The sequence below is a fragment of the Dipodomys ordii genome, unplaced genomic scaffold (assembly GCF_000151885.1).
Source record: "Dipodomys ordii isolate 6190 unplaced genomic scaffold, Dord_2.0 Scaffold32, whole genome shotgun sequence".
NCBI lineage: Eukaryota > Metazoa > Chordata > Mammalia > Rodentia > Heteromyidae > Dipodomys > Dipodomys ordii.
Genome location: NW_012267248.1, coordinates 6,903,029 through 6,928,394, shown reverse-complemented (window position 1 = coordinate 6,928,394; position 25,366 = coordinate 6,903,029). Strand labels below are relative to the sequence as shown.

The 25,366-nt window shown below is 42.8% G+C and overlaps 1 protein-coding gene across 1 annotated transcript in view; it reads right to left on the bottom strand.

Moving 5' to 3' along the window:
* Nucleotides 1–10,781, bottom strand: part of Rreb1 (ras responsive element binding protein 1) — a 79,154-nt gene extending 68,373 nt beyond the window's left edge. The window contains exons 1-3 of the mRNA XM_013016722.1: nt 10,671–10,781; nt 4,738–4,855; nt 2,581–2,793 (exon numbers count right to left, since the gene is read on the bottom strand). Of these exons, the coding sequence (XP_012872176.1) occupies nt 2,581–2,751 (171 nt within the window). The 5' untranslated portion in view covers nt 2,752–2,793; nt 4,738–4,855; nt 10,671–10,781. The remainder of the gene's footprint in view (nt 1–2,580; nt 2,794–4,737; nt 4,856–10,670) is intronic.
* Nucleotides 10,782–25,366: the final 14,585 nt, after the last annotated feature.

Sequence of the window (25,366 nt, the reverse complement as noted above, 5' to 3'; positions counted from 1 at the left end):
CCCCCCCCCCAGGCATAGTGGCTCATGCCCAGAGCCCCAGAAACGGGTTGCTAATGTAAGAGGATCCCTTGAGTCCAAGAATTCACAACAGCCTGGGCAACATAGTAAGACCTCATCTCAATAATAAGTTCAGGCCTTCAAGTGGCCAGGCTCTTGAAAAGGCTTGAGTTCATCTTGAAGTAAGATACCAGATACACAGAGCAGAGAGGTTCATGGGGCTGGCTGATATTTACTCTAGGGTTGATCATTAACTGTAGCCAAACCTGAAGCTGACAATGGTGCCTTGCAGACCATAGGACAGGTCCATAAAATTCAAGACAGTGGGGAAAAGGGCATTTTGTGGATTCAAATATAATTTTTAAAGTAAACTAAGAAGAGAGAGCATGTGATGCTACTGGAGAATTTTAAGCCCAGTTATTGCAGCCTTACTGGGGGAAGCTGTGTACTTCCTCAGCTGAAAGATAAAATTAGCAGCTAATGTGATAACTAACCATTCCATAATGAAACAATCTGGCACCCTTGTCAGCATCACACTGGGGCTAATCTGCTCTGGCACTCCGTGCTCAGATGATTGGACCTTTCCCTAAACTCCCTCTGTACACCCTCCCCATCCACTTCCCAGGTAAGCAGGACACTTCATTCTTCACCAACTCTCTTTCCTCCTTGAGTTTTGTTTTCTCAAATTAGGTGCTGTATTAGCAGGCTACCTTTGGCCCAGATCTCCCTTTCAGCAACAAAGCCCGTGAACCAGATCTTGGGAGGAGAAAAGAGGTAGATGACAAGTGGCCCAGTTACACCTACGCACTTGCTTCCTTACTCCTGGGGAGCAACCTTCACTTAGCATGCAGGGATGGGAGGTACCGTGGGTGTCTTCTAGCCCTAACTACTGTCTCAGAATGACTGGGAAAGAAGCAGAGCCTGGACAGAGGCCAGCTCTGTTTATGCTGGAGCAATGCTGTGCTATTTAAGGAAATGCTCTTCTCTACGCTCTACTCATTTTCAGCAGTCCAGAAAATTATAAGGAGTACAACGACTTTATCTTATTCATTCCCAAATGCCTGATTCTTGGCACTAGTTGAGTAAAAATTGATAAATGGGTTGATGGACAGAGATGAGGACAGATAGATGGATAGATGGACAGGCACAAAAAAGTAGAAATAAACCTTTTCTTCCCAGAGCTAGGGCTCCTTCTTGACTCAGGCCACAGTCATACAGACTGAATATTTTCTCAGGTACCCATAGGAAGAGAGGCTCACGAAGGCAAGGAAGAAAAAAGAGAAAGGTATCATTGATCCAAACCTAAAACATCACTGAGATCTTTTGAGTATTCAGTCTTGAGGAAGGTGTGGAAAAATGCATAGTTTAACACACTGCTGGTGGGATTTGGGACTGGAACCACTTTTCCTAGAGGGAAAGCCTTAATTAATGTACTACTTTTGAGAACAACAACAAAAAATCATGTATGTGTTCAGAGAATTCTATATAAGGACAGTTGGAGAAGGATTATTGACAAAAAAGACAATTCACAAATCCAACAGGTTTGCTTTCTTGTCCATCACTGGTTCCTAGATATACTCAGAAGATTGTCTTCTCTCTAAAAGTCTAAATAAAACCAAAAAACTAATATGAAAAGTCATTTCATAGTATATGAACTCTAGAAAACTGAGATCTATCCTCTGCCTGCCTCTTTGATCTACCTTATAGTCAACAACATGTTACAACTCTGACAGAATTTTTCAAAAGTGCTCTATATGTTAATTAATTAAAAATTAACATTTTAGCCAGGCATTAGTGGCTCATGCCTATAATCTTAGCTATTCAGGAGACTGAGATCTGAGGATCACAGTTCAAAGCCAGCCTGCACAAGAAAGTCCGTGAGACTCTTATCTCCAATAAAGCCACCAGAAAACCTGAAGTGGTGCTGTGACTCAAGTGATAGAGCACCAGCACTGAGCTGAAAACCTGAAGGACAGGGCCCAGGCTCAGAGTTCAGGCCCTATGACCAACCCTCCCCCCGCCAAAAAAAATAATAACATTTTTATTTCCCAGTGGTGGCTATTGGAGGAGACAGGGACTTTTATTACAACATGAATCCTTCCCATTCTCTTTCTAGCCACCTATTATTTCTGATCCCATGCTCACTGAAAACTGAAGATAAGTAGAATCTTAAATGGAATTCCCTGGAGCCAAATTCTAAGTGTTTTCAAAATTGGAAAGCTGAGCAGCAGCCCCCATACAAAGAATTATTTGTTAATGAATCTGAAAACACTATTAAAAACACATGACAGTAGAGAATCACTCAAGCTCACTACCTTGACCATTGTATGAAGAAAGTTTGTGTAAAACCAAATCACCAGACAAAGAATAAAGGTAAGGAGGACACTGACATCCAGCCAAAAAAAAAAAAGAAAAAAATCCTACAAGAAAGGAATCTGTTCCTCAAAAATGGCCTCTGGAGAGGTCTGTTTAATTCAGAGTGCATCGAAGGTTTAAATAAGAGAGGTAGGGATGGGGAAGGCTCTCAATGCTATCATAGACCTGATCCAGTGTGCTACTACTACCCAGCACACAGATACTTACCTGGTTCCTTCTGCCAATCCGATTTGGTCCTGGAGGCTTCACGGGGGACTTGATGCCCTGGGGGCTCCCACCATTCTCAGTTACATTCCCTAGACTCATTACTGCTGACATCATGGTATTGATGGAAGACAGGTCTGAGCCTTCCAAGCCAATGGGCGAACTGGACGTCATTGGGACAGGAATTTATGCTTCTACGAAGCCTCTGCCATAAAACTGAGAACCAGAAATTGCTGATATGATTATGGGGAAATGAAGGCTTCTGTCATAGCCAGGTATGGTTGGCCATGGCTATTATAATAAAGCAGAAAATGTACATCACTCTCCTTCTATCTAAGTCCATGCCTACATGGTGACCAAAACGATTTAAGCTTTCATCTAATGACTCTTGGCATATCAAAGGCTAACCACTAACCTTATTTCCTGTTTGTCAAGAAAGGGAGGAGGAGGTTGGGGGTGAAGAGTAGAAAGAAGAGAAAAAGGAAAGAAAAAAACTTCAGGTGTCACTTAACTCCACTGGTACAATGTAATTGTTTTATTTCATTTTAGTATGCCAATACTGGGATTGAATTCAGGGTCTCTTATATCCTTTCTTGGCTTTTTCCCCCCCAGCCACAACATCTCTAACTAGTTCCCAATCAAACTCAGCTTTAAATCTGGTGTATGCGGGTAAATCTGGTGTAGTTCAGTGGTAGAGCGCTTGCCTTTCATGTATGAGGCCCTGGGTTCGATTCCTCAACACCACATAAGCAAAAAGAAAAAGCCAAAAAGTGGCGCTGTGGCTCAAGTGGTAGAGCGCCAGCCTTGAGCTGAAGAGCTGATGGACAGCGCCAGGCTCAGAGTTCAGGCCCCACAACCAGACCTCCCCCAAAAAACCAACCCCCCCCAAAAAAATAAATAAATAAATAAATCTGGTGTATGCCTACTGCTTCTTTTTTTTGGGGGGGGGTGCAGGGGTGTCACTCATGGGGCTTGAACTCTGGGCCTGGGCGCTGTCCCTCAGCTCTTCAGCTCAAGACGAGCACTCTACCACTTGAGCCACAGCGCCACTTCCAGTTTTCTGATAGTTTATTGAAGATAAGAGTCTCATGGACTTTTCTGCCCAGGCTGGCTTTGAACGGTGATCCTCAGATCTCAGCCTTCTGAGTAGGTAGAATTACAGGAGTCACCAGTGCCCAGCTTGCTTCTAATTTTTGCTGTTTCCTATCAATCACCAGATCTCTCACCTTTACTTCTTTACAATTTGCTAGGCTTTTTTTGCTCAGGGCTTGTGTCTGTGGCTTGAGCCACACATTCACTTCTGGATTTTTGCTTGTTAATTGGAGATAATAATCATACAGATTTGTGTTCTTGGGCTGGCTTCAAACCTTGATCCTCACATCTCAACCTCTTGAATACCTAGAATTATAAGCCTAAGCCACCTTTGCCTGGCTACTATTTAATGGGGAGTCCAAATTCTATATCAGATTAGAAAAACCAGTCTTACTAGACTGAAAACCAAATTTCAAATCAACATTTAAAAAAAAAAGCCTACTTTTCTGGTTTTGCAAAAGTTGCTACTGATGAACATTTGCATTTAGTTCAACTTAATTATATTAAGCATAAAGTTTTCACATATTAAATATACAGCCAGACTTTGAAACAAATCAATAAGGAAGATGTTTTCAATCTGGATGACAACTAATCATAAAGAATTATCATAAAGAAATATTTCTATTTTGGTCCAGGAAACTCAGTAATTAAATTCCACATGAGATCATCAGATATGTGCTTGGAAATTATCACATCACTGTTTTCTGGACTGAGATCTATTGCAGAAATTAATTTTTTTTTTTTGGTTGGTTGTGGGGCTTGAACTCTGGGCCTGGGCCCTGTCCTAGAGCTCTTCGGCTCAAGGCAAGGGCTCTACCACTTGAGCCACAGGGCCACTTCCAGTTTTCTGGTGGTTTATTGGAGGTAAGAGTCTCCAATGGACTCCATGGACTCTCCTGGCCGGGTTGACTTTGAACCTCAATCCTCAGATCTCAGCCTTCTGAGTAGCTAGGATTACAGGCACCAGAACTTAAATTTTTAAAGAGCTTGTTTCTTACAAATGTAAGAAGGTAATACTTTTGCCCCAGAAAATGAAAAGAAGAAAGACCACCCTCCATTGTTAATTACCTCCATTTTCTGAATCAACTGTTAAACTGTGAAAGTACCCTGTAGGAAGGCTCTTATCCAAGGGGAATAGGAGATGACTCTGTTTACTTCCTTCTTCTCTGGTTATCACTCATTGACACTGGAAAAGAAACAGATCAAAGGGTGCAGTGAATTCACCAACTTAGAAAAGCACAAAAAGATTCAATAGCTGGGTATGTGGTGTGATAGCATTGGGGAGGCAGAAGAGAGAACTGTGAATTTGAAGCCAACCTGGGCCATACAGCAATGTAATGTCAGACTACTATATTCATGAAAATACAAGGAACACAAATGAGAGACCAATTGGAAGTCTTCTCTTTTTTCCAAAACCATATTCTATGGCTTTCCCTCCCCCCAACGTTATCTATTGTCCCCTACAGGGCTGCCACCCTCCCTTCCTAGCAGCCAAGAAAATCTGCAGCACTTGACTTTTTCAGTTTAACCATATTGTCTTTCATATTATGCTCCATTTCCTATCAGACCCTCTACTTGAACCAGTCATGAATTTACTGAAGGCTCAGAGTTTAGATGCTATTAGGTCAGAGCTAAAGGAAACCTGGTAAACATGAGCAGAATGTACAAAGGAAAACTATAGCTCATGCCATGTCATAATTTACTTCAAGCCTTACTTATGCATCCCCTGAACTTCACAGAAAGTCTGTGGTCACAGGTGTGGCCATAGGTAGAATTATTTCCCTTATTTTATCTGGGAAGATATTCTATATCTGAATCCCTACCAGTAATATTACATAAGTCTTATTATCCTACGGAAGCAGCATAAGAGCAAGCTCTTTTTTTTTTTTTTTTTTTGCTGGTCCTGAGATTTGAACTCTGTGCCTGGGTGCTTTCCCTGGGCTCCTTTTGCTCAAGTCTAGCACTCCACCACTTGAGCCACAGCACCACCTCTGACTTTTTCTGTGATGAATTGGAGATAAGAGTCTCACAGACAATCTCTGATTCTCAGATCTCAGGGTCCTGAGTAAGCAGGATTACAGGCATGAGCTACCGGTGCTGGCTTCAAGCTTATTTTTAAAGAGGATATTTAAAAACAAGATTTGGTATGGTTTCTTTTGCCAACTTTATAGGGGATGTGAATATAACAAATGCTCCTACCAAGAATAGCCAAGATGTGCAGCCTTGTAGAAGCAGAGCAGGTAAAGTTGGGCCTAGAACTTTATTAAATGTTGGAGGCTGAGGTATAGCTTAGTGGTAGAACAAGTGCCTAGCACTTACTAGGCTCTGGGTTCAATCTCCAGCATTCCCCACCAGAAAGGATAATGTATCACCAAAGTTTATGTGTTGGAAACTTAATCCTTAAGTTGATAGGTTAATAATATTTAGGTGGGGCCTTCAGAAGGTAAACAGAATCACACTATGTTGGGAAAGGGGGGTTCCCATAGTAAGAATAATGATTAGTACAAAGGAACAATTGTACAAGAATATAATGTAGGACTCCTTATTCTGCTTCATCTGCCATCTTTCTCCATAAAGAAGAAAAGGGCATAGGTAAAATAAAGTGGGAAAACCCAAACTTTCCCTTCCCTCTTTTTTTTAGTAAGTTTTTTTATTGTGAAAATACTGTACAGCGGGATTACAGTTACATGAGCAAGGTAAAAAGTGCATTTCTTATCAAGCATTGTTGCCTCCTCCTTTGTTTTTCCCTACCATCCCTTCCCTCCCACCTCCATAACTACCCTTCCTCCCCACCCCCTTCCCTCTTTTGAGACACTTTGAAGCTCAAGCTGGCTTTGACTTCCTGATCCTATTGCTCCAGCCTATCAAGTACTGGAACTGCAGACTTGTACTATCATATCTAGCATCAATTACTGTCTTTCTACGAAGTTTCCTCATATAAATAGACCATTTAAATTTATTTAAATTCTGCTTCCTTGTGCTTGCTTCAGCAGCACATATTAAAACTGCAATAAATTTGGGCTGGGAAGATGGCTCAGTGGTAGAGCACTTGCCTCGCATGCCTGAGGCCCTGGGTTCGATTCCTCAACACCACATAAGCAAAAAGAAAAAAGCCGGAAGTGGCGCTGTGGCTCAAGTGGTAGAGCGCTAGCCTTGAGCTGAAGAGCTGAGGGACAGCGCGCAGGCCCAGAGTTCAGGCCCTATGACCGGACCCTCCCCCCCACAAAAAAACTGCAATAATACAGATTAGCATGGCCCCTATACAAGGATCACATACAAATTCATGAAGCATTCCATATATTTTTTTTTAAATGTGCTTCCTTTTGGGTGCTGGTGGTTCACACCTGTAATCCTAGCTACTCAGGAGGCCGAGATCTGAGGATCACAATTCAAAAACAGACTGGGGAGGAAGTCCAAGAGAATCTTATTTTCAATAAACCACTAAAAAGCCAGATGTGGAGATATGGCTCAAGTGGTAGAACACTAGCCTTGAGCAAAACCAGTTCAGGGACAGCACCTAGGCCATGAATTCAATCCCCAGGACAGGGGTGGGGGGGGGGGTGGGGGGGGAGCGCGGGGAGCGCTTCCTGTTTCTAACCATCTTTTCTTTTGGAGTGATTTCTCTTTAGCAAAAAAAAAGGCATTTATAAGAATATCTACACACATATACCACTTTTCTTTCTAACAAAAGTATCGATTATTCCTAGAATTTTTGTAACAAATCAGAATACAATTATGTATCTGGCTCAGAAATGGAAATGGAAACCTTCAGTAATAAATTCTCTCATTCTTTCTCTCTTTCTCTCTCGTTTTTTTTTAGGGGGGGTTGGTCATGGGCCTGAACTCTGGGCCTGGGCGCTGTCCCTCAGCTCTTTAGCACAAGGCTAGCACACTATCACCTGAGCCACAGTGCTACTTCTGACTTTTCTGCTTATGTGGTGCTGAGGAATTGAATCCAGGGCCTCATACATGCAAGGCAAGCACTCTACCACTGAGCCACCTTCCCAGCTCAATTCTCTCATTCTTTTAAATATATCTTCTTATAAATTCAATGTACAGTAAAGTATAAAATAACTGATTACAGCCCAAGAGCTGACAAATCTAAAGGTGTAATAAGTCACAGGCAGCCAGGAAATCTGATTTGGTTTCAGGGGCTTAGAAAATGGAATTACAAGGTAATAATGGAGTAATCTGCACCAAAAATATGATGGTGATAGTTCTGTTTTAACAAAGTAAATTTAATTTGTGCAAAATGAATGTATTTTGTAGACAATTCACTGAAATGAAGTAAAGAGAATGAAGTTAAATTTTCCTGACTTGATTCTGATGTTCAAATAAAGGCTGCTGATGAATTTTGATTGGCTTTCCAATACTGTCATCTGCCTGAGGTTGCTTGTTTGTTGCTTACTTTTGCACTCACATTCTGTTTTTAAATAAATTGTTTGATCTTAAATACTTGGGTCATCCTTTGACTCAGATACTCTAATTTTTAAAAAATAGGCATTTCTAACAATAACTACAAAAAAACCTGAGAAGATATCCACATTTATTGAAAATTATTTTATGATAGCAAAAGAAAATGCAGCTTCCTAACCAAAAGTTTGGAAGATGATCCTACTTAGTATTCTATTACTATATTTGAACGCTTTTATTGTTAGTTGGTTTTGTCTATCCTTTCCCTCCTCCTTTCTTTTGAAAAAAGGGCCTTATTGCACATTCCAGGTGGGCTTCAAACTCTTGTTTTGTTTTTTGGTTGGTCATGGGGCTTGAACTCTGGGTCTGGGCACTGTCCCTCGGCTCTTTGAGGTCTTGAGCACTCACTGACTTTGAGCTAGTGACAAGGCTAGTGCTCTACCACCTCACAGTGCCACTTCTAGCTTCAAACTCTTGATCCTCCTTCCTTAGCATCCATTGTATTGAGATTACAGACATGTATTATTTCACACCTCTCAATAGGCAAATTGACAAAAACATGTTCACTATGATTCATGTCTGTAATTCTATCTACTCAGGAGGCTGAGATCATGGTTTGAAGCTTGCAGAAAGGTCTATGAGACTCCTATCTCCAAGTAACCACCAAAAGGCCAGAAGTGATCCAGGGGCTGGTGGCTCACACCTGTAATCTTAGCTATTCAGGAGGCTGAGTTCTGAAGATTACGGTTCAAATCCAGTCCAGGTAGAAAAGTCCATGAACTCTTATCTTTAATAAACCACCAGAAAACTGCAAATTATGCTGTATCTCAAAGTGGTAGAGCTGAGCTGAAGAGCTCAGGGACAAGGCCCAGGCTCAGAGTTCGAACCCCATGACCACAGAGAGAGAGAGAGAGGGAGAGAATGAGGGAGAGAGAGAGAAAGAAAGAGAGAGGGGGGAAGGAGAAAGAAGCCAGAAATGAGCTGCAGCTCAAATACAGCACTAGCCTTGAGAATAAGAGTTCAGAGGCAGTGCTCAAGACTCTGAGTTCAAGCCCCAGGAAACTCCCCCACCCACCCCAACAGGCACAGTATTCACGAAACATGACCAAACTGCCAGTAAGAATTTTTTCAGTCATTATGATATCAAAAGTTTATTTCTGACAACTACACCTCGGTATCTGAAATATAGAATGCATGAGTAAACATCACTAGAAATGGACTGAAAGTTACAAAGACATACTAACATGTTTCCTACTGTGTCAGGACAGGATGAAATTGGCAACAGGTATTTCTTCCTCCAGAAAAGGTGTGATGGGTAACACTATCCATCCATGACACCAGAAGTCCCCCCATTTACTTCCTTTTCCCATTTTAAATGTAAGTGAATAGCAATATGTTCAAAAAGGTTTCTTTTTTTAGGGGGGAGAAGGTATTTTTAATTGATCTTGGGACCTTGTGCATGCTAGGCAAGCATTCTAACACTGAAGATGCAACCTTAGTATCACTTTTCTCCATTTCTGATCTGAAAGCAACCAACAACTTCTCCCTTGGAATGGGACAAAATTTTGCTTCAGTTTGTTCTTGGGTCTCATTCTAGACTTCTTGGAGAACACAAAACAGGATACAAAGAGGGAGAGGGAAACTCATGTAAAACACTACATTATTCACTATTCTCCCTTAGCAAAAAATGGCCAACATCCACTTTAATACTATAGCTCCATCTATCCAAATTTAACCTGACACAAATTGGCTAGCATTTGGTAGGTTCTACCTACCCCCTCCTGGAAGACTATAGAGGAACAATAACCCAAGCTAATATATCTAAAACTGCTCATTCTTAGTAATAGTTTATACGTCCATTGACAAAACACTTTTTGAAATGGATATAGCCCTAGAATTTTTACTCTCTCCTTTTGCCTTTTCTTCTCCCTGATACCATTAATTAATTAATTAAAAATTGAAAATAAAATTACTGGCCCCTATTTAATACAATCTCCTCTAACTAGATTAGAGAGTTCTAGGACCCCTTATGAATTTCACAGATATAATCAACATCAACAAGTGTACTGTTCTGGTTCAGAATGCACAATTTAGATTTGGGGATGGGAAGGAGGAGAAAAAAGACAGGAAGAGGTGTCTGAGGTGTTGCTACTTGAGAAACAAACCTTCTCATCTCATGCCATAGGCTCAACAAAGCAAGAAGAACAGCAAGTCAGGGCTAGGAAGGTGGCTCAGTGGTAGAACGCTTGCCTTGCATGCCTGAGGCCCTGGGTTCCATCCCTCAGCACCACATAAGCAGAAAAAGTCGGAAGTGGCGCTGTGGCTCAAGTGGTAGAGCGCTAGCCTTGAGCTGAAGAGCTGAGGGATAGCACCCAGGCCCAGAGTTCAGGCCCCACAACTGACAAAAAAAGAAAGAAAGAAAAAAGAACAGCAAGTCAGTTACAATTTAAACCTGATTTTGCCCATAGCATACAGGGACCTGGAAAAGAGGGAGGACAAATTGAAAAGGAGGAGGATGGGAGAAGGAGAACACAGGAAGACTCAATATTCATCATTATTGTGACTCAAGCCCTTGAAGGTTAACTGACCTGTTTTCCTTGCCTTATCAAGCTTCCCTCCTTACTGAGGAGTTGATGACTGGGCCCCAATGTGGGAAGGGTCACACTTCACTGAAGCTGCCACTTCTGGAACAGATTTGGAACAACCTGGAAAATTGAAAGACGGTGACATTAGGAGGAGTAAGACCAGACTGATTCTGCTTCCCAAATACTTTTTCTCTACTCAGTATCACCAGGATACTTCCTGTGCCTTGTTTGTAATTATAAGCAAGGTGTTAGCTGATTCTATCCAGAGGGATCCGATTTGTGCTCAAGCAAGAGTGGTTGAGCTGAATATGCCTTGAACCCAACCACTACTACCACCAAAGTATGTCCCAACAACACTGGTGTGGATGGCACTTAAAAATAATGGTGCAGGCCACTGATTCCAGGTAAGCTTGAAGCACTCCAATGACATGTGAACAAACAGTAGGGGCCGGGCTGGGAGGATAGCTCAGTGGTAGAGCATCTGCCTAGCACACACAGGGCGCTGGTTTCCAATCCCAGCACTTGCAAAACACAAAAGCAATAGTAGATGCTAATGGTCATCCATCTTAAAGGGAAGAAAAAAGCAAGATAGCACTTGATGTTCTCAGAAACAGAGGGAAGGAAGGACAGAAAAGAACTAAAGAAAATATATGAAACTAACAGTGCCTTAAAATTGACACTGTCACCTCTTTTCCTGAATGGGCAGAGGGCAGTATCTATAGCACTTGTCAAAATGGGACCAAATGCATATTCTCCCCTTTCTATAGGAAGACACAGAAAATATCTCTCATTACACATGCCATTCAGGATTGACAAAGTTTGTTCTGACTTTCCAAGGTTCAATCTGGGAGAATACTGAGTCTGGTCCTCAACATAGTGAAGAGAAAGCTAGAATATATAGAACATGTCTAAGCTACAGCACCCAATACATTTGTCTCTGGATCTGAATACAGTATGTCTCTGCTGCGGTGGGAGAAGAGTGTAAAGCTAGGAGAAGACTCATCAACAGAGTAAAGATGAGCAAGGGAGTACCTGCCCGGCGTACATGACATTCTGCATTCCATCTTCAGAACCACAAAGGAGGGAAAAAGCAGAATAAAGTCAAGGTGAGTAACACTTGTAAGAAAGCAATTGCTTGGCTTTTTTTCTCACTTTTATCCTCTTTCTGAGGGTCTAGAGATAAGCTGCCCAAGCGTGTCAGACCACTATCATCTTGCATCTTACTTGAATTGTCCACAAAGAGTTCATTAGCACTATGGGCAGCAGACCCCCTGGGCTAGACTGGCCTGTTGGGAGTGACAGAGCTCCACCAGCCTTTTCTATCACAAAGCAGCAACGGAATGATTTCTGACACCATGATGCTTCTAGAAGTTCTTCTCTCTTCACATGTCACTACTTCAATTCTCTACCTTTTTCCTCTGTTATCCTGAAAGATTCTGTGGATTTTAGAATAGCAAGAAAGAAGGATTGTCTAGCAAGCAAGACATTCTCAATTCAGACCCTAGCACGAGAGAGAGGGGGGGGGGAGGGAGGGAGAGAGGGAGGGAGGGAAGAGAGAAAAGGAGAGAGGGAAGGAGAGGAGGAGGGAGGGGAAGAGGGGAGGGAAGGATGGAGGGAGGGAAGGAAGGAAGGAAGGAAGGAGCCATTTGCAGGGACAGATAGTCAATAGGACACCCAAGAAGGTACCCTGACACTAACCACCCTGGTATTTCTCATGTTTCCTGGGACAGGACTGTTCTTAAGAATCTGAAAAAAAATTATAAATCCTCCACAGAAAAAGTACACATATTCCACACTACATTCAGTTTGTTATAAGGAGAATCAAGGTTCCAAGAAACCCAGGAGATAGTGGAGCAAAAAATCCTTGATATTCATGATCCACCCTCCTTTAAACTATCAATCAAGCACTTGGTTAACATTCCCACATATTTTCATAAATGTTCAAACAAAATATCCTTTTTAGATCATTTTACCCTATTTAAAAGTATGAAGTATAAGAAACAAGTTTCGTTTTATAATAAAAAGATCGGAGGGAACTGGGGATATAGCTCAGTGGTGGACACTATCTAGTATGTACAGCCCTGAGTTCAATCTCCAGTAGAGGAGAGGGATGAGAGCAAGCAAGTTTTCCTTGTTGTTATTTTAAAATAGGAAGTATGGGGGTGGGTCTCCTGGCTCCATCTAAAGTTTTTTCCCAATATGCTTGAGACCCTTGGTTCAATTTTCATAACAAGGGATAGAAGACCAAAACAAACAAAAAAAACTCTAAAAAACAATTTTGACAGTAAATCCAGAAATTATTCTTTTGCTAAATTTTTTTAGTTAAAGTCTAGAACCATCGGGGCTTGGAAGGTGGCTCAGTGGTAGAGCACTTGCCTTGCATGCTCGAGGCCCTGGGTTCGATTCCTCAGCACCACATAAGAAAAAAGCCAGAAGTGGCGCTGTGGCTCAAGTGGTAGAGTGCTAGCTTGAGCTGAAGAGCTGAGGGACAGCGCTCAGGCCCAGAGTTCAGGCCCCAGGACCGGACCCCCCCCCCAAAAAAAAGTCTAGAACCATCTCTTTGGGGTCTGGAAACTGTCAAGGTCTCTGAATAAGCACAATGAACTATTATAGTTCTATGTATAATTGAAAACAACAGCAACAAAAATAATGATTTACAGGGCTGGGAAGATGGCTCAGTGGTAGAGTGCTTGCCTTGCATGCCTGAGGCCCTGGGTTCGATTCCTTAGCACCACATAAGCAAAAAGAAAAAAAAAGCTGGAGGTGGTGCTGTGGCTCAAGTGGTAGAGCGCTAGCTTTGAGCTGAAGAGCTGAGGGACAGTGCCCAGGCCCAGAGTTCAGGCCCCACTACCGGACCCCAAAAAATAAATAAATAATGATTTACAGAGATAAATATCTGAGATTAAAGTTTTCAGAATCTAAAAATGTTCAAGTAGCTTCCTCCAAACCGTGAAGAATCAGAGAAAGAGGATTCTTTTAAAGCAAAAGGGCAAGCTGAGACCTGACCTTGAAACTTCATCTGACCTTGGATGTAAATAATTTGAATATCCTGAATGTCTAGCAAGTTAAGTAACAAATCATTACTACCCTGTTTGTTTTGGATTCCCTCAGGGACACACAGAACTTGGGAGGGTGGAAAGTTCAAGACAGTTTTTGAAGGAAACTAAGATACCCCTACTTCAACATTATCACCTTAAAAAGAGGTGGGGGTGGAGGTGCTGTTATGCCATAGAAGGTGACTTCTGTGGGTGAAACCTGATGAAGACTGGCTAGGACATTTGGGAAGGTGATGAATTCTGGGTTTTAATTCCCAGAGACTTGTGCAAAGCCAAAGAGGCAAGATGTCTGAGGGAGGGCAGCAGAAGTCCCTCTGGGAGGAGGTGGGGAGGGGAAGGCCAGCCCCCAGCCAAGGAGGAGATAAGGGACTACACTTTGTAAAGCCAGAAAGAGAAGATTAAAAAGGCATTCTCCAGGTCCAGGGAGATAGCAATGAAAAGATGAAAGATAAAAGGGAAGATGGTTTTAGAAGCCAAGGGCGTATCCTGTCTTCTTTAAATAAAAAAAAAACTAGGGTTTTTGAAGAGAAATCGAAAAATCTTTTTTTAGGCCCCTAGGAAATATGGAGTAAGTAGAGATGCCTGAGATGAATGCACAGGCCCTAGGCTCCAATGCTAAGTCTCAGTGACATCCACAAATACTTGGGAGGGTTGATCTGGAGTGTGTAAGAGCATAGCTGCCAGGTTCAGAACAACCAAGAACAGACTACAAGATAAGAGGAATTCAAATACTAGCATGGTTGGAGCTAGGAAGCTAGGCTAGCCTAGAAATAGAACCAAAGCAGAGTAGCTGTGCCACAAAGGCCTTGCCTACTCTACCTCTGTCTGCAGAAAGCCCTGGGAAAAACTGTCCTTTCTAACCAGGATGGCCTTTCATATGCTCAGAAGGCTGAGACAGCTGGGATGACAGCTCTGAGTTCCAGGAAGTTGATGTGTTTCTTGGCTTCGGGTGCAGGCTATGCCCTGGATAGGGCGGTAACTCATGAAAGCTACCCACCCCACCCTGCCCGCAGCTGGCACAGACTTTGGTAAAATGAGGCCTAGAGCATCATGTCGTGCCTTTTAGTATTTGAGCAGACTCTGAAAAACTGGGCACCACAAGCTGCTCCAACCAGCTCTGCATTGTCTCTCCTCCAGTGAGGATAGCACAGACTGTGTTCAAAAGAGAAGTATGTAGTGAAAGCCGGTGAGGACCTCAGGAATGCAAGAAGCATATGCTCACTTCCCATTCATCTCCTACACTCCTCATTCACCTTCTAGCAGCTCCCATGGTTACCTCTATGCTCAGTTACTCACCTCCTGACTGCAGTCCTCTAGGCCACTGTGAACACATAATCCCCAAGACACCTCTCACTCCGTCGTTACAGTTAATAATCACAGCGAACAATTTCTGAATACTATATACCACACACCAAGTGCACTGTCTTAATTAATCCTCATAATAATAACCATATGAGGATTAATGTCGCTGCAGAGATGAGAAAATTAAGGTTTAGAGGGGTCAAGTCATTTGCCTATAAAATCCTAGAACTATTATGTGGGAGCTCAGAGTGAATCCTGTTTCTGGACTCTATTAAGCTTCTTTTGGACAATATGTGTGACTCCTGGCACAGGCTTGAGAGCACAGATGTGCTCTCTTAGTCACGTTCTCAAACGTCTCACAATCTTGGCCTAAATCATTTCTGCTCTTCCAGATATCCAGGGTTTCCCCTTCCATGCTGCCTAGGGTGGAGGGGCACAGAGAAAGGAGCTCTCCACTGCCCCCTCACCACTACTCATCTCTCTGGAAAGAGGCCCAGACTTAACAACAGAGCAAAAAGGTTCACTGTAGCAGGCGAATGTTGGAAAACATTCCCCTTGCTGCTCAAAGGCGACGAGGGCCTTCACATTCTACATTCTCAGATTTTAGAAGCAGGTAGGCAAAGGGAACTAGAAGGCACACTTGAGGCTCATTTTGAAATCCCTAGCAGCTCAATTCATCCCAATGATTCATCCAATTGATCCACCAACATAACAAGCTCTCCTGGTCACTTCTGCTCTGATGGAAATCGTGTGCAGACTTTGAACAAGATGAGTCTTCACTTCAGGTCTTAAAGTATGGGATGGAAGGTTGCAATGAAGCCTGACAAGTCTATGAGCTGTGCATGTCAGAAGTGGGGAACAGGAGGAAAGGGTGAGTGGCTAGACTGCATAGATGAAAAGCTAGATAAATCAACTTAAAGGAATTTTACCAACAGTCTTAGCTAGTCAGCAAAAAAGGTAACTGCAACTGACCTGTGAACACGGCCAACACAAACAGTACAGGTGCCTTCAATGTGAGATGATGCTCCATTCCAACAAACCCATCATAAGTCAAAAATGCAGCTAATGTGATCACAGTACACTAGAGCATTAGTTATTTCCTCTCCTCATCATAGGGCTGACTGGGAGCTGCGCTCACCAAAGGGCCAGAGGACCACATATTGCTAGCCAAGAAGAGGATCCAAATTCAAAATTCCACACATGGTTTCTACTGAGTATATCGTGTTCAAGAAATTTTTTTTAAATTACATAAATCAGAGAATTATAACTGGGGGACCATCCGTATTAACATTAAAATCCATCATTAGAAATGCAAATTCTCAGCCCTTATCCCAAATCTACAGAATCAGAAACTCCTGAGAGAAGGCCCAGCAATCTGTATTCATAACTCTCCAGTCCTGAAAACTAGTTAATGGAGAAGGGCAAAAACAAAACAAAAAATCCCAAGAATGTTCCTGAAAAGCTTCCTTATAAAAGGTGAGGTCTTCCACACTTCAGAACAAAAACCAAGGCAAGGGAGCAAAGACCCAGATCTCAATTATTATTGTTATTGACTTTTGTCAGTCCTGGGCCTTGAACTCTGGGTCTAGGCACTGTCCTTGAGCTTCTTTTGCTTAAGGCTAGCACAGCACCACTTTTGGCTTTTTCTTTGTATATGGTACTGAGGAATCGAATCCAGGGCTTCATGCATGTGAGGCAAGCACCCTACCACTAAGCCATATTCCCAGCCCTCAGATCTCAATTCTAACTTTGGTTTATTTAGCAGAATAAATAAATAAATATGAAGGCCTATGTCTATGTTCTTCAGGAATATGAGCTTCAGTCAGAGCTGTGTGTAGTACACACACAGGTAGCCAACTATTTTGGCCTGGTCCTTCACGTAGTCCTGCCTCCTTAAAGCTATCTCTCCAACAAATGGCATTCATATGATATTCCCTGAAAAGCTCTTTTGAAGGTGCTGTGGAGCAGCCTCCAAACTTGAGTCCTTTGGAGGGATTTCTAAAGGACTTTTTCTTCTGCTGCTACTGAGCAGTAAGAAAAGTGCAGCAAAAAGTAGAGAAGAGAGAAGCTTTAGGGAAGGCATTGTCAAAGCCCCTTCCTATATCCTCACATCAGCCAGATGCTGGTGACCCATGCCTATAATTCTAGCTACTCAAGGTTCAGAGCCAGCACAGATTAGAAAATCCATGAGACTTCATATCTCCAATTAACTGCCAAAAAATGCTGGAAGTGGGGTTGTGGGTCAAGCTGTAGAATGCTAACATTGAGCAAAATAAGCTCAGGGACAGTGCCCAGTTCCTAAAGTTAAGCCCCAGCAACTGGAACCCAAGGATATTAAAAAAAAAAAAAAAAAGTCTGCTCAACTGCCAAGGCTCTTCATTGGGTCCTAAGGAGGGAGGGAGGAAGGAAGGAAAAGAGGAAGGATGTGTGAAGGGAAATCATCTCCACCCTCTGGAGTGACTGTTCCATACTTTGATTACATTTCAAGTGCCCAGTAGTCTGGACGCAGACAGCACTTCACAAGGAATACTACTAATGGCTGATGGTCCACGGTCCTTAGGTAAAGGAACAGTTACAATAAAAATCCTTTTAAAATAAAAAGCACATTGAAATAAACACAAGTTTGTGACTTTAACGAAGCATCACTATCCCACAACACTGTGAAGTTTAGGGAATTATGTAATTATTTAATCACAATAAAGAATTTGAAAAGAAAAAAAAAGCATTTAGATAATGGAAGAAAAAAAAGAAACACAAATAAGGTTCTGGCTAGGAAAACAGGGACTACAAAACATTTTCTGAGTTAGAATAAACTGAATATTTAAAATGTAAACTGCTGGGACTGGGGGTGTAGCTCAGTAACACAGTGTCTACTTCATAGGCACTGGGTTTGATTTCCCCATCATGGCAAAGATAAAATAACAATCAGATCAAAGGTGGAGAGCTTTCCTGGTAGATGTGAGGCCAAACCATCATGAACAGCCATTCTTTTCCTACACCTCTCTGAAGAGCTCTTGGTTCTTCAGAGGAAAGAGGGGCACAAAGTCCTGCTCACAACGTTTTCTGAGGGTACATGACTGGGAAGAGCTGACTCCACTGCTTGCAGCCTTCTCTAGGGAGTAGATCTAACTACTGCCAGATTTGGGAGGCCAACATGCAGCTGCCACCTGGCAGCCATTTGTCATATAGCGCCCTCCTCTCCTGGGAGGGAGACATGGACTGCCCTTGGCAGTCCAGCTGTGGGAAGAATAAGTCCCTGGCCCCCTCACTAGGCAGGGCATACTTTTCTTAAACATTGTTTTTCTGTTTGGCCACGGGGACCGTTCTTTCATCACTTTCTTGCTTAATTTAGCAGAGACCTGTATCACGTTCCACTCTGCCCAAGAAATGTGAAGGGAAGGGAACACTGTAGTGGTCAAGGTGGTCTCTGTCTTATCAGGGAGTGACCATACTGGACAGAAGCAGAAGAGAGGGACAGGGCAAGGTGCCTTCACCTTCCTCCAGAACAGAAATCTCCTGGCCTGGGGCATGAAGTTACATTTAAAGCCACTGCCCCATCCTACGTTTAGATCTGCCCTGCTGGTTTCTCAGGTAGATCCAAGTACAAAATAGGGTGGGAGAGGCCTCCACAGCATAAGCATATCTCTGTAAGTAATGGCCAACAGGATACAAGTCAAAGTTCATCAGTCTCGTGTGGATCTAATTTTGTTTTTTTCCAGAAAATTAATAAGAGCGCAGTAGCTACTGTATGCCAGAAACATATTTGGCACTTTACATATATTTAACTAGTATCTATGTTATCTGTGGGACACTACACAGCTCTTCAAGGGCAAGGCCAAGAGGATCCTACTCCAAAATCCTTGTACTTTCTGCTGCATCACAGAGATGGTTTATGGGGAAAAAAAACATTCAGAAAAGGAAGATAATAAGCAAGCCAGAGGACTGGGAAACTAGGTTAAGGGAAGAGGGCAAAAAAATAGCTGAAAAAAATGAAAGATGCTCAACCCATTAAGAGAAAGAAAAAGAGACACATAGAGGTGGCTATAAAATCTGCAGGTCTAGAAGAGGGGCATACTCAGCCCATGGATGCACGAGGGCCCACATGACATATTGGTAGGAGTATGGAAATACAGCACTGAGACGAACTCTTTAAAACTGGAATTTGAAGGAGAACAGCCATCAGGCGGAATGAGGTCTAGTAAGGTATGAGCTTGCTGCCCCGGGTATATTCAACAGAGAAGGGATAACCACTAGTCACAGATGTTATGCTAAAAAAAAATAATAAAATCAAAAAGTCATTCTCCTAGTAGGTGGAGACCAGCTGAGATGACTCTTCTGCCTGCAGTACACTTTTGAGAGAATGAAGCCATTCCCATAAAACTGTCAGATTCAAAAGCATTTTCAAGGACAAACCAATGTATGGAAGCTGTGTGTGTGTGAGGGGGCGGGGGAGTGAGTGTAGAGGAGAGAGAGTATGCTGGTAATTGGGCTTGAACTCAGGACTTGGGCCCTGTCCAGCTTTTTCCATTCAAGGCTGATGCTCTACCATTTGAGCTATGTTTTTATGTCTGGCTTTTGGTGGTTAACTGGAGATCAAAATCTCATGAACTTTTCTGCTTAGGCTAGCTTAGGCTTAGATATCAGCCTCCAGAGGAGCTAGAATTCCAGGCATGAACCACTGGTGCCCAGCATGATATGGAATCTTAAGCCCTGGCCTAGAAGCATGGCTTACCACCAGTGGTACCCCTTAGCTTCAGTTCAAACACTTGGCAAATAGAATATATACCACCTTCTAGTCCGAGCTATTGATGTTATGCTATTCCCTCTCCATACTGACCCCCCCCCACCCCCCAGGTCCTTGATTTGCCCCTGAGGTTCCTCTGTTAGAATGCCAGACCTTTTTAAGAGTGTGAGTCCAGCAAGATGATTTTTGTAAAAAATAAAATCCAAGTCCATAAGGCAGTTAAATATAAATGTAAGTTGGCTTTTCAAAAGATGCAATACCCTGGCAGTAAAGAGCAGACAGCTGCTGACACTCACCATGCTGCATTGGTGTGAGCAGGAAATAAAACCCATCCGGCTTTGGTGCCGGGCTGAAACAAATCCTGGCCAGTTCCATATTTGCCTAATCAAGGAAGTACACACCACTGGCTCCCAGAAGGGCAGGACTTGCCCTTCCCTGTGTCCCTCTCTCCCAGCCCCAGCACACAGGATCCAGGGTTTTGCCTGCCTGGCACTCTCAGGCAACCAGATTCTAGTCATTGGGTTGTTCTGGACACTTCTATCACTAGCGGCACTAAGTTATCTTCTGTCACATTTACAGCTTTTAGGAAGAAGCTGGGGTAAAGTTCAATAGCAGTTTGCAGAGTTTTGGGCAATACCCTGCAACTCTTTCATTAGGCCTCAAGGTCAAGGGCTGGCCTTTCTGACAGGCTGGAGAAAGGGTGCAGCCCAAACCGGAATCTCTATAATCTTCCCTGAGGAGAAAGCGGAGTGCAAGCTAAGCAACCTCAGGGCAGGTGGTTAACCTCTCATCAGATGGGGGCCCGCACATTCCCAGAATTCAGAGCATTTGCAGGATGACACTCCTTGAAAAACCAAAATAACTTTGTGGAAGATAAAATTGTTGCATGAACTTCCCTTCCCCTGACAGCTTTGAAAGAGCAGTGGACATCTTTCCTCACCCATTGGAAAAGTGGTTGGCTGTGGTCAAATTTTCACAGTGGGTAATCAGACATTACCAACTGTCAGCTGAGAATGACTGTGTCGAGGAACAGTCCTGCCTAGCTCTCAGGGCCTAATGGGCCGCCCTCTGTGCCCATATGGAACTGATGGGCCTTCCTTCCCCCACCACTTGGATTTGTTTTTTTTTTCTGTCCGTCATAGGGTCTGAACTCTGGGCCTGGGCGCTGTTCCTCAGCTCAAGGCTAGTGCTCTACCACTAGCACCACAGTGCTACTTCTTTCTGGCTCTTTTCTGCTTATGTGGTGCTGGTGCTGAGTCGTCGAACTCAGGGCTTCATGTATGTGAGGCAAGCACTCTACCACTGAGCCAACACCCCAGCCCCACCACTTGGATTTTGCTTCTAAGAAAAGCACTCATGATTGTAGCTGTGAAGGCAAACAAATACCCTGAGATGGAGGTATTATGTATTTATCTCAAGCCAACCAAAACAAAAAACAAAAGCAAGAAAAATGGCTTTCCTTAAAACTGAGCAAGCCAAAAGTGATAATCAAGGGGTAGGATGGACCTTCCTGACAGCTTTGAGACTGGGGAAGGGTTGGCATGTTCTGAGTACTAACAAGCTAGATCAGTAGAGGCCCAAGCTTAGGAGAATTAATGGAGACCTGGAGAAGTTCGAAGCTCTGGCCCTGACAAGCTGGGAGGATGATTAGTTCATGACACTTGCACTGCCTGGGGGAGAGGGGTCTAGTGCTGCTGCTGGGAAGGCTGACCCCTGCCCCAGCCTGGTCTGAAACCAACTCCAAGTTCTCAAAGTATAGTATTTCATCTGCATTAGGATGAGTTCCCATCAAGTACTTAGTATGCCCAGGCTCTTAAATGTGGCTTCACATCTTACAAGCTACCCCATAAAGCAGACAACCAAACCACTTTTCAGACTCCTTAACTTGCCCAAAATGTTACAAAGAATAGGGGAAAAAAAGGAAAAAAGAAAAAGAAAAAAAGAGGGGTGGGGGAGACAACCACAGCAGGACAGATCTCAAGACTCTTCTCATACTGAAGTAGTGACTTGGCAGCACAAAAATACATCTGAGAGAAAAGAGGGGCCTCCCACCGTTGGGAGAGTCCCAATACCCTAGGACATGGTCACCTGCTTGCTCATTTTCCCAAGTCAAGGAGGACCCACATGTGTTTACCTGGTGGTCTCTGCAGGCCAGACACCACAATCTTTGTGATACATAGATTTGGATATCCAACCTAGTGCCTACTTAATAACACGAACATTTCTAATTTAAAAAGCAAAACAAAACTGGCCTCTGCCAATATTTACCTGACAAGAAAATGCTTTAGCATGTTTGTGGAATCTAGTCCTGCTTCTCAAAGCCCAAGGGAAGGGTGACATTGTTCAAAAAGAAATGTACTCTTTACCTAACTTAAGTAACTATAACCCCTCTGTACATCATCTCAATAATAACAACTTTATTTTATTTTATTTTTTGGCCAGTCCTGGGGCTTTAACTCAGGGCCCTGGGCACTGTCCCTGAGCTTTTTTGCTCAGGGCTAACACTCTACCACTTGAGCCACAGCATCACATCCAGCCTTTTCACATCTAGCCTTTTCTGTTTAAGTGGTACTGAGGAATCCAACCCAGGGCTTCAATCATAAAGCCAAGCCATCCCTTGCTCACCCCCCCTTTAATTTATTTGGATGCTTGAGATAAAGAAGTTCTCGTGTTGTTCAGAAAGAACATACTACTCTTTCCTTTTATCTTTCCTTAACAGTTTGCTATCCAGTGATGAGGGGCCTAGCCTCCAACAGTCCACTTTTATCTCCCACTGACCACTTGAAACCAAAGGCTGGACTTCCTGTAGCTCACCCAAGGGGCTGTTTGACTTGTTTAAAATACTTGCATTCAGAACTGTGGCACAATCACTGAGCAGCAACTACCCAGCATGTACTTCAGCTCCAACTTTAACAGCCTCACAGGCAAATGAACCAGCACTCTCTGTGCCCCAGTGTGCGAGAGGCATGACATTTCAAAGAGCTTGCTTTCCAGGCTCACTCATGTATTTTGTTCTTTGTTTACAGCAAATGCAAGAGCTATCCTTATCAAAGTAGAGAAACACCAGAAATTAGTTAAGTAGCTAAAGTAGAGAATATAATGCTGTTCTTTTTTTTTCAGATAGGGTCTCACTATGTAGCCCAGAATGGCTTTGAAATCGCAATCCTTCTTATACTCTGTCTCCCAATTATTGGGATTGCAGTATAAATGAACACTTTCTTAAAATAATTTAGTAACAAGTAATATTGTCCTGTAACCACTGTAAACCAGCCACATGCTTGTTTGCACATACAACTGACCCAGAATACATTGGACCTCGGGATTGTCAGATGAGATCCCACTGATCTTTTTTTGTTTTTGGTGTTTTGTTTTTGGTACTGTGTTTTGAACTCAGAGCCTTGCTCTGGCTAGGCAAGTCTCTACCACTGAGCCATGCACAGAGCCTTGCTTTTTCTGGTAATTTTGGACATAAAGCCTAGTGAACTTTTCTGCTAGTCTGGCCTAGAATCATGATCCTCCAGGTCTCAGCCTCCCGAGTATCCAGAATTGCAAGTGTGAGCCACTGGTGCTTGCCCAGACTGTGATCATTGATGTCCCGCCCCCTAACTCTGCACCTAAGACTGCTAGGGTGCCTGGGTGTTCTACTGTCCAGTCTCAAAAGTACTCCTATTTACTTACTGCTGCTAATCACTTTCTGATGAATATCAAAGACCCAGTTCTTAAATGCTAATTAAGACATCTGAAGTTGGGTAAGTCACTTAGGGTATGGGTCAATCAGTTATCAAAAGCCCCTGATAAGAGTTATCAAAAAGTTATCAAAAGCCCAAGATAAGAGTTCCATAGTCTTCCTTCCTATCTCTCCTTCCTCCCAGGTTTTGGGGCTTGAACTCAGAGCCTGAGGGCCCTTTCCCTGAGCCTCTTGTGCTCAAAGCTAGCACTCTACCACTTGAGCCACAGCACCACTTTTGGCTTTTTTTTTTTTTAGTAGTTTATTGAGATAAGAGTCTCATGGATTTTCCTGCCCAGGCTGGCTTAGAATCAGGAACCTCATGTCTCAGCCTCCTGAGTAGCTAGGATTACAGGTGTGAGTCACCAGAGGCTAATAAGATGATAAAATTGGAAAAATTGGTTCTTTGGAACAGTTCCCCTAGTTAAGAGTTCTTTCTGGTGCTCTAAGGACTCTTCCTAAAATCAGTTAATGGATAAGAGAAACCTCTTTGCCCAAATACCTGTTAATTGCTCAGAGGTAAGAAGACTGGGTAAGAGAAAGTTGAGGGCATCAGGGATAGAGTTGGTCAGGACATGGTGTGTGGGACAACTGACAAATGAGTCTACAATCACAGTTTCTATGCACTCCTGAATGCAATACTAATCTGCCTGTTTCTTTTATATCTGGCTAAAAACAGAAAGATAGAATGTCACCAGTGAAGACATGCCATTCCATGCCCAACTTAGAACACTGTCTTTCTGTGGCCCCTCTCGTGCAGTTAGAAGCTGTGGGAGATTGGGAGTAAGCTAACTAGTTCAGGCCCACCAGTCAAGAGCACACATTCTTCAGCATCCTTAATTTCCTCCCAGCCATGAAGTCAGGAACAACCTGTACAGACAAAGAAAACAGAAAACTTGCGAAACAATGGCATCTACCATGCTTGCTGAATATGCCTGAGGAAAACTTTTTCAAAGCCCTTGAAGATGCTTCATTACAATTCTGGAAAGGAAACAGTCTACTACACCCGGGTGCACACATGCTCACACAAACTCAACTTCATGCTCTGCCAGCTCCACAACTAAAATGTACCAGTCAAATCTCTCAAGAGAATAGTGTCAATTACTGAATTGATTTAGAATTGTAACTGCATTTTCACAAAGTTTGTATGCCAGTGACCTCCTAGAATGTTCGAAATATGAAACAGAATTTTGTTTTCTTAAGGGGAAAAAGAAAACAAAACATGCACACAACAAAGCCAGGTAAGGAGTACAGACAGGTATGCACCAACAAAGACAGGTGTGGGTCATAGCTGGAAGCGGAGGTAGGAGGACCGAGAGTTTAAAGACTAACCCAGGATAGGGAAACTGTTTCCAAAAATAAAATCAAGGGGGGGGGGGGAGATAAATAAATAAATGAAATCAAACCAAAAGAAATAAAAACAAAGTGAAGGCCTAACAGCTTAGACAATTAGCTACCTAGCCACAGTGAAAATGTTATGTGTAAGAATGACAGAAATATTTAAAACAAAAAACAAAACACACACACATCACCATCTTATTTTCCTTATAATTAACCTTTAGGCAAGAATAATCCTTTCAAGACTCCCTACAAGCAACACTAGTTGTGGTGATGTTTTTTTTTTTTGGTATCTGTCTGTATCATTGATTCTAATTATATTCAACTGTATTCAAATTGTATTCTAATTGTATTCAAAGTACACACCTCAAGTTTATAGTCAAATATTACTAACAATCACATTAGGCAAAGGTTCCTTTAAAAAATTTATTATTTGGGGCTGGGAAGGTGGCTCAGTGGTAGAGCGCTTGCCTTGCATGCTCGAGGCCCTGGGTTCGATTCCTCAGCCCCACATAAGCAAAAAGAAAAAAGC